Source organism: Portunus trituberculatus, chromosome 41 (assembly GCF_017591435.1).
Source record: "Portunus trituberculatus isolate SZX2019 chromosome 41, ASM1759143v1, whole genome shotgun sequence".
Classification (NCBI taxonomy): Eukaryota; Metazoa; Arthropoda; class Malacostraca; order Decapoda; family Portunidae; genus Portunus; species Portunus trituberculatus.
The window spans coordinates 26,700,728-26,710,727 of record NC_059295.1 but is presented as its reverse complement, the minus strand read 5'-3'; the positions used below and the strand labels follow the sequence as shown (position 1 = coordinate 26,710,727).

At 36.9% G+C, this 10,000-nt stretch overlaps 1 protein-coding gene across 4 annotated transcripts in view; it reads right to left on the bottom strand.

Annotated features, from left to right (window-relative positions):
- Window positions 1-10,000, bottom strand: part of LOC123516556 (limbic system-associated membrane protein-like) — a 117,095-nt gene that overhangs the window by 27,865 nt on the left and 79,230 nt on the right. For all 4 annotated transcript variants that reach the window (XM_045276038.1, XM_045276041.1, XM_045276039.1 and 1 more), the window contains exon 7: window positions 3,964-4,087. In XM_045276038.1, the coding sequence (XP_045131973.1) occupies window positions 3,964-4,087 (124 nt within the window). The remainder of the gene's footprint in view (window positions 1-3,963; window positions 4,088-10,000) is intronic.

Sequence of the window (10,000 nt, the reverse complement as noted above, 5' to 3'; positions counted from 1 at the left end):
TGGATTTTATTTCTAAGTAGCATTTGTAACTGAAGTTATGTATATAATTGGACCATTTATTAATGTATTTATTTGCGGTCAATAAAATGTCTATCTATCTATCTGTTTGTGTGTGTGTGTGTGTGTGCCTTACAGTATAGCTTTCCCTCTACCAAACGAAGAAATAAAGTCGACGAGAGGTTGAAATAAAATAAAAGGTCAAAAAGGGAATGAAAATAAAGCAAAATGGGTGAAAATTGGGAGATTCGAACTCGCTCTACATTTAGGAAACAAAAGAGAGAACTGAAAAATTGTGCAGTTCTTTGGAGAAAATCAAAATTAAATGAGGAACGAAAGGGGTGGAAAAGAATACAATGTGTGTGTGTGTGTGTGTGTGTGTGTGTGTGTGTGTGTGTGTGTGTGTGTGTGTGTGTGTGTGTGTGTGTTCTGCCAAGGAAAGGAAAGCAAAAGGGACGAAAAATATAGGTAAAGAAAGGGATATCCATGAGAAAGAAATACACAAAAAAAAAAAAAAAAAAAAAAAAAAAAAAAAATATCCCCCCTAAAAATAAAATCTGCGAAGTCAAAATAACGAAGCGAAAAACAAGAAAAGAAAGAAGGACGTGAATCACGAAAGAAACGTGGGGAGGAAGAGAAAAGTGTCACAAAATAAAAAGGAATAAAAAAAAAGAGAGAAAACCCAAAGGAAAAGAAACAATACGAGGAATGTAACATGATGGGAAAAAGAAATGTACAGGAAATCTAAAGAAAAAAAAAAAATTGAAAAAAAAAGTTGAATGAAGGAAAGATTGATAGAGAAAGAAAACACAATTAATAGAATAAATACCTCAAATAAATAGGTAAATATTTCAAATCGAACATTAAAAAAGGGAGAAAAACATAATAGATCTAAAAAAAAAATATTGAAAAAGTTGAATGGAAGAAAAAAAAGAAGAGAAATATAATGAAGTGAGGAAGAAAAAAAGGGAAAAGAAACGAGCCTCGACAAGGAAAACAAGAAAAAAAAGGAAGGGAAAGGAAAGAAATAAATCACAAAGAAGGCCGGAAAAAATAAAAATAAATAAAGTAGGAGGAACAGTAAAGACAAATAAAAGGAAAAGGATATGAGAGAGAAAAAAATAAAGGAAAGAGGAAATGTACGATAGAAAGAAGAAAGGAGCAGAAATAAGTAGATAGAAAAAAACAATAAACGAAATAAAGTAGGAGGAACAATAAGGACAACGAAAGGAAGAAGAAATGACAGAAAAAAAGAAATAAAAACAAGAGGAAATAGAAAGATATGCAGAATAAAAAGGAAAAAGAAGGAACTGAAATAAGTAGATAGAAAAAAAAACAATAAACGAAATAAAGTAAGAGGAACAGTAGGAACAAGTAAAGGAAGAGGAGAAGAGAGAGAAAAAAATAAAGGCAAGAAATAATAGAAAAAAAAGAAAATGAAAGATAATAAAACAAGAACGAAGGAAAAGAAATAAGAAAGCAGACATGGTAAAGTAAGAAATAAGAAATGGAGGCAAAGGAGAGAAAAAAAAAAACTTGGGAGAAGGAAAGAAGAGATGAAAATAAGGAAGAAAAATAAATAAGCAAAAAAAGAAGATAAATAGCAAGAGAAAATGGTAAACCTACAGAGTTTCACCACCTTGCCTTTTCTGGACGAAACTATTTTTTTCTGGTAGATTTCGGTTTGCTTTTAATTAAAATACCACTTGTTTTTGGCGCAAATCAACCAATTTTTTGTTTACAGCCCCGAAACATATTATGATTTGCATAAAAAAACAACTGGTAAATTAATTAAAAACAAGCCGAAATCCACCAGAAAAAAATTTGTTTCGTCCAGAAAAGAACCTAACCTAACCTAACCTAACGTAACTAAACCTAACCTAACCTAACCTAACTCAACCTAACCTAACCTAACCTAACTCAACCTAACCTAACCTAACGTAACCTAACCTAACCTAACTCAACCTAACCTAACCTAACCCAACCCAACCTAACCTAACCTAACTCAACCTAACCTAACCTAACGTAACGTAACCTAACCTAACCTAACCTAACCCAACCCAACCCAACCTAACCTAATCTAACCTAATCTAACCTAACCTAACTAAACCTAACCTAACCCAACCTAACCTAACTAAACCTAACCTAACTAAACCTTATCTAACCCAACCTAACCTAACCTAACCAAACCAAACCAAATCAAACCTAACCTATCCTAACTAAATCTAACCTCAGGGGCCGTCGTGATTGGTGGAAATAATTATGCTTTTTTTTTTTTTTTCATCGGCCGCCGCTTCAGTTTCAAAGAACAGAACCAATCAGCGTAGACAATTAAGCGCATGCTCAGACAATGGTATGTCACGGAGCCCGCCGAGCCGCCGCGAGCGCATGACACCATCAGTGTGCGGCAGGGTTTGATGCGGGAGGCTATAATGTCACGGCTCATCACCAAAACACCAAAACACGCTTAAATTAAAAAAAAAATCTGTGTCGCCATTCAAAAAGGTTGCACCTAATATATATTGGGTTCAAATTACTCGTAATCAGGAGGTCTATCTCTTGAGGTGGGTAAAAAAAACACGTAGCTGATTGTGGTGAGACTCTGCAGTAATACCGAGAAAATAAATAGAGAGAACACTGTAAGTAAGAAAGAATGCTTGGGAAAGTAGAAAATAAAATGAAATAAATAATAAAAAGAAAAATGAAGGGAAAAAATCAAGTAAATAAAATAAAAAAAATGAGATTGAAGGAACGGAAGATAAAAAAATAAAGATGTAAAATGAAAAAAAATTAAATAAGAAAAGAAGAATGAAGGAAAAAAACAATAAAGAAATAAAATAGATAATAAAAAGAATAATGAAAAGGAAAAAACAAGTAAATAAAATAAATAAACAAAATTTAAGGAACGGAAAATAAGAAAAAAAAAAGAAAAGAAGAATGAAGAAAAAAAAAACTAACAAATAGAATAAAAAGTGAGACTGAAGGAAGGGAAGATAATAAAAAGATGGGAAAAATAATGAAGGATAAAAAAAAGAGAAGCAGGAAATAAAAAAAAGTGAAAACGAAAGAAAGGAAGAAGAAAAAAAAGATGATAAAAAGTAACAAAGCTCGAAAGAAAGAAGAAATAAAGAAGGAAAAGATAAAAAAAAGAATGAAAGACAGGAAAGGAAACAGAGGAAATAAAAAAAAGTAAATAGAAAAGAGAAAGACGAAAAAAAAGCAAAACAAGAATAAAAGTGAGAAACCAAAGCACAACAAAGATAGGAGACAAGAAAGGAAGGAAGGAAGGAAGGAAGGAGTAAAGGAAGAAAGAAAGAAGAAAGCGTGGATGAGAGAGAAACAAAAACATGAAAGACAGAAAAGAAATTGGAGACAGGAGAGAAATAAGTGAATAAGAAACAAAGGAAGGAAGGAATAAAGGAAAGGAAGGAAGGAAGGAAGAAAAAAAAGGAGAAGAGAAGGAAAGAAGAAACAAGGAAGAAAGAGGAATGAACGACGGAAAAGGAAAAGGGAAGGAAGGAATAAAGGAAAGGAAGGAAGGAAAAAAGAAGGAATGGAAAAGATAAGGAAAAAACGAAAGAAGCAAAGAAGAAAAGAAAAAAGAAATAAACAAAATGAAGAAACAAAGGAAAGAAAGAAAGGAATGAAGAAAAAAAGGAAAAGAGAAAGAAAGAAGAAACAAAGGAAAGGATGGAAAGAGGAAGGAAAGGAAAAGAAAAGGAAGTAACTAAGGAAGAGAAGAAGATGCAAAGAAAAAAGAGAATGAAAGAAGGAAGGAAAGAAGGATTAAAAGAAGAAAGAGAAAGAAGAAAGAAACAAGGGAAAACAAAGAAGGAAAAATGAAAAGGGAAAAACGAAAGAAAAGAAAAAAATCATGAAAAAGAAGAAAAAAAGAAAAAAAAAAAGAAGGAAAAAGAGAAAAAAATGAAGAAGGTATAGAAGACAGAGAACACAACATCACCTTACCGTGGAGATAGAAGACTGTTTCCTCCATGCCCAGAGAGTTGCTCACCACACACCGGTACTGACCCAAGTCCTGTGCCCGCCGAACCCTCACGGTCAGCACGGAAGTCCACAGCCCTGAGTCAGGCTGTGGGAGGGGCAGAGGGTGAGAGGGACGCATAGAGTAACGCAGGGAGGTTCATACATTTATCCCTTTGTATAGCTAACTCTCTCAGACCTGCAAGGAGACTGGCAAGTAAGTGGGCTTTTTTTTTCTACCATTCTATGTTGCCCCTGGTCAGTTTTCCCCTCTTACATTGTAGAAGGAGAGTGATAGATGAAAGAATATGAGAAGGAGGAGGACGAGGAGGGGGAAGAAGAGAAGGAGGAGGAGAAGGAGGAGGAGGAGGAGGAGGAGAAGGAGGAGGAGGAAGAGGAGAAAGTGGAAGAGCAGAAGGAGGAGAAGGAGGAGGAAAAGGAGGAAGAGGAGGAGGAGAAGGAGAAGGAGAAGGAGAAGGAGAAGGAGAAGGAGAAGGAGAAGGAGGAGGAGAAGGAGGAGAAAGAGGAAGAGGAATAGCAGGAGGAAGAAAAGGAGAGGGTAAAAGAACAAAAGGAGGAGAATGTGGAAGAGCAGAAGGAGAAAGAGGAAGAGGAGGAGCAGGAGCAGGACTAGGAGGAGGAGGAGAAGGAGAAAAAGCAAAAGAAGTTGGAAGAGCAGAAGGAGAAGAATGAGCAGAAGAAGAAGGAAAAGGAGAAGAAAGACAAGGAGAAGGAGGAGGAGGAGGAAGAGAAAGAGAAAGAGAAAGAGAAAGAAGAGGAGAAGGAAAGGAGGAAAAATACATAACTACATTTATCACTCAACATACACTAAAATTCATACAATGTTATTTGGTAGCTAATCTCATGTGCCTATTAATGAGAGAGACAGGACAGCACACACCCTTCTTGGATAGAAAACGGAGGAGTAAGAGGAGGTGGAGGTCGCAGGTGGAGGAGGTGATGGTAGTAGTAGTAGTAGTAGTGGTAGTAGAGGCGGTGAAGTGGAGAGAAAAAATAATGTGGTATGTGTTGGGTTCGTTAGACACACACACACACACACACACACACACACACACACACACACACACACACACACACACACACACACACACACACGCCGTCAGACAAGCCAGCCAGTACATACCAATTATTTAGCTGACAACCAAGCGTTCTGTTTTACAAGTCGAATAAAAATGGAGGTTAGAAATTCAGAATGAAGTCGAAATGAATAAAAAGAATGATGAAAAATTGAAAGGAATGATTACGTGACTTGAAAATAGCGACGTAACAAGACATTACATCAATCAAGGACAATTTTCTTATTTATGCAGAGAGAGAGAGAGAGAGAGAGAGAGAGAGAGAGAGAGAGAGAGAGAGAGAGAGAGAGAGAGAGAGAGAGAGAGAGAGAGAGAGAGAGAGAGAGAGAGAGAGAGAGAGAAAAGAGAGAGAGAAAGAGAGAGAGAAGGGAAAACATGTCACATCCAATAACTGGTGACGATAGGAAAAAAAAAATGGAGGGCAGAAGGGAAAGAAAAAAATGGGAAAAATGCTGCCAACTTTCAAACAACAGTCCATTAAAATTCAATAACACACGAGAAAAGAGGCTGGAAAATTTACCCGACACGGAAAAAAAAACGCGCGCAAAAAAAAAAAAAAAAAAAAAAAGAAAACTGTGGACAGGTATTGAGGGTTTGAGAGAGAGAGAGAGAGAGAGAGAGAGAGAGAGAGAGAGAGAGAGAGAGAGAGAGAGAGAGAGAGAGAGAGAGAGAGAGAGAGAGAGAGAGAGAGAGAAGGAACAGATGAGAAAGGAAAAAGAGGAGAAGGAAGAGAAATGAGTGAATCTAGGAATGAATGAGTGAAGGAAAGGAGGAAGGAAGAAAAGAAGGAAGAGAAAGAAGGAATGACAATGAGAACCAAATGAAAAGCAACACACACACACACACACACACACACACACACACACACACACACACACACACACACACACACACACACACGCGAGAAGGGAGAACAAAAGCAATGAGTAGGGCAGACTGTAAACAAACAAACAAACTCTAGGAGACATTTCTTTCAGACCAAAACGAGAGAGAGAGAGAGAGAGAGAGAGAGAGAGAGAGAGAGAGAGAGAGAGAGAGAGAGAGAGAGAGAGAGAGAGAGAGAGAGAGAGAGAGAGAGAGAGAGAGAGAGAGAGAGAGAGAGAGATGAAGGAAGGGCAGTGGAAAACATGAAATTAGTTTGAAATGGAAAGCCACTTCGAGCGAAAAGAAAAGAGAAAAGAAGGAATGAAAAGAACGGACGAAAAAAAAAGAAACATTATAAACAGAAATAGAAAAAAAATAGAATAAAGAAGACGGAACAGACTGACGATGAAAATAGAGAGAGAGAGAGAGAGAGAGAGAGAGAGAGAGAGAGAGAGAGAGAGAGAGAGAGAGAGAGAGAGAGAGAGAGAGAGGAAAAAGAGAAGCGAAAAAAAGATGAGGAAGGAATAAGATAAATAATATAAAAAGGATAGTAGAATTTTTTGCAAAGGAAGAAAAGGAAGAGGAGAAGGAGGAAGAGGAGGAGGAGGAGGAGGAGGAGGAGGAGGAGGAGGAGGAGGAGGAGGAGGAGGAGGAGGAGGAGGATTCAGATTCAGAGATTTATTTCCATTTTACAATTGTTCTTCAGTATACATACATAATATAGTGCACAGTTAAATCATCAGTATTATCATTTAAATATAACATAATATAAGTAATTAATGATAACAAACAGCTTTATAAAGTAGTTTGTCATGTTTATGATTATTAAAATAAAAATTGAGGGATACGAGACTTAAAACTGTAAAATGTGATAAAAAAAGAAGTAAAATATATAAAGCTGTAAAAAACGTAACTTAAAATACTACTTAAAACTAAGAAACACACACACACACACACACACACACACACACACACACACACACACACACACACACACACACACACACACACACGTGATAAAACAATGGCAGTCAACTGGTGAGAAGATAATTTTTCAGCTCCATTTTGAAAACAGGCAAAGAATTTATGTTTGTCAGGTTAAGGGGAAGACTATTCCATAATTTTGGTCCTGCTACAAAAATTGATCTTTCAGCTCTAACAGTTTTGGTGTTAGGAACATGCAGTTGGTGTTGCTGTCTAGTGTTTACAGTGTGAGTTTCTCTTATCGTTGGTAGTGAGGAGGAGGAGGAGGAGGAGGAGGAGGAGGAGGAGGAGGAGGAGGAGGAGGAGGAGGAGGAAGAGGAAGAGGAAGAAGAGAAGGCGGGTAGAACAATAAGAGTCAGTCAGGTAGTCACTCAACCCTTAACACAGATAGATGGCAACACACACACACACACACACACACACACACACACACACACACACACACACACACACACACACACACACACATTGAAACGGTAAGAACGTGTCAAAGTCTGTCCAAGATTCATTATTCGCACACATATATATTAAATGAAAAGAAATCTTGCTGCAATCATTCATTCATTTATTTATGCATTAATTCCTTCAATCATTCCTCCTCTTGCATAAGTGTCCTAAACAGACCAGGTAAGGTGTGAAAATTTAATCCTTTTTTGGAACATAAGCATATGGAAGAAGAAGGAAGAAGAGGACGAAGAAGAAGAAGAAAAAGAAGAAGAAGAAGAAGAAGAAGAAGAAGAAGAAGAAGAAGAAGAAGAGGAAGAAGAAGAAGAAGAAGAAGAAGAAGAAGAAGAAGAAGAAGAAGAAGAAGAAGAAGAAGAAGAAGAAGAAGAAGAAGAAGAAGAAGAAGAAGAAGAAGAAGAAGAAGAAGAAGAAGAAGAAGAAGAAGAAGAAGAAGAAGAAGAAGAAGAAGAAGAAGAAGAAGAAGAAGAAGAAGAAGAAGAAGAAGAAGAAGAAGAAGAAGAAGAAGAAGAAGAAGAAGAAGAAGAAGAAGAAGAAGAAGAAGAAGAAGAAGAAGAAGAAGAAGAAGAAGAAGAAGAAGAAGAAGAAGAAGAAGAGGAAAAGAAGAAGAAGAAGAAGAAGAGGAAGAAGAAGAAGAAGAAGAAGGAGGAGAAGAAGAAGAAGAAGAAGAGGAAGAAGAAGAAGAAGAAGAAGAAGAAGAAGAAGAAGAAGAAGAAGAAGAAGAAGAAGAAGAAGAAGAAGAAGAAGAAGAAGAAGAAGAAGAAGAAGAAGAAGAAGAAGAAGAAGAAGAAGAAGAAGAAGAAGAAGAAGAAGAAGAAGAAGAAGAAGAAGAAGAAGAAGAAGAAGAAGAAGAAGAAGAAGAAGATGAAGAAAAAGAAGAAGAAGAAGAAGAAGAAGAAGAAGAAGAAGAAGAAGAAGAAAAGTAAAGTTTAACAAGGAAAGAAAAGAAAAATAAATGGTAATAATAATAATAATAATAACAATAAAAAAAGAAGAAGAAGAAGAAGAAGTAGAAGAAGATGAATACGAAGAAGATGAAAAGAAAAGTTTAACAAGAAAAGAAAAGAAAAAAGTAAAAGAATAAGAATAAGAATAATAACAATAAGTAGAAGAAGAAGACGAAGAAGAAGAAAAACAAGAACAAGAACAAGAACAAGAAGAGGTAGAAGAAAGAAAGAAAAGGAAGAATAAAAAAAATAGAACAAGAAAAAAGAAAAGACAAGAACAAGAAGAACAAGAACAAGAATCATAAGATCAACAACAGGAGGGAAAGAAAAAGAATAATATTAAACATTAAACAAGAAAAAAAAAAAAACAGGAAAAACACCAAGAACATAAAAAAAACTCCATGGAAGAAGAAGAACAAAGACAACCACACACACACACACACACACACACACACACACACACACACACACACACACACACACACACACACACACATAAACCACTACGCTAGGATATTAGCCATAAGGCCCCCCTCACCCCCCCCAAGTATATTTTCAGTATGTATGTCTTGCAATTTATAAAAAACCGTATATTATTATCACTACTATTACATATTTTCGTGTTAAACATTCGTATACACACAAGCTATACCAACCAAAGGCACCAAAATGAGATGTGAAGTTTGCATTTTAGGTTATAAGACGAAGGGACAGACCGGGGATTTTTAGAGTAGAATAAAGAAAAAGTTGAGGGTCAGTGAAGAGGCGATAGTTGTCTGGTAGGTTGCGTCAAGTTGATAGATGGAGGAGTTGAGTTTTTGAGGCACTGAACAATACTATATGGTTTGCTACAGTGGAAATGAGTTTAGACGACATTTCAAGTCACACTCAAAACACACCCAAACACACCCAAGACACCCAAAAATCCATCAAAAATTTCAAAACCCACCCAAACCCACTCAAACACACCCAAACACACCAAAATGCAACCAAAAATCAATAAATAAACTCAAAACCAACCCAAAACACACCCAAACACACCAAACACACCCAAAAACTCAAAAACAACCCAAAACACACCAAAACACACCAAAACACACCACACACACACACACACACACACACACACACACACACACACACACACACAGACACACACACACTAAGGGCGCCGCCGCTGGCAAGAGGTGTCGGAAAAGTTACAGCAGAGTTCAGTTTAGAAGAGATAACCCGATAATTCTTGGAAGAAGCAAAAGAATTGGGTCATAACGCATCTGAGAGAGAGAGAGAGAGAGAGAGAGAGAGAGAGAGAGAGGGAGGGAGAGAGAGACACTTAACCAACATAAACAGTCCTCCACCCACATGTACCTTCTCTCTCTCTCTCTCTCTCTCTCTCTCTCTCTCTCTCTCGCTCTTGAGACTCACAACACTTAATCATCCGCTTCGAAACTCAACGGGAACTTCCACTGAATTTTGTCTTCCTCCTCTTCCTCCTCCTCCTTCTCCTCCTGCTGCTGCTGCTACTTCTTTTCCTGCTCCTCCTAGCTCTTCTTCCTTCTCCTTCTCCTCTTCCTCTTCCTCTTATTTTCCTTCCTCATCTATTTTCTTCTTCTTCTTCTTTTCTTCCTTCTCCATCTCCTTCTCGTATTTCTCTTCCTTCTGGATGTC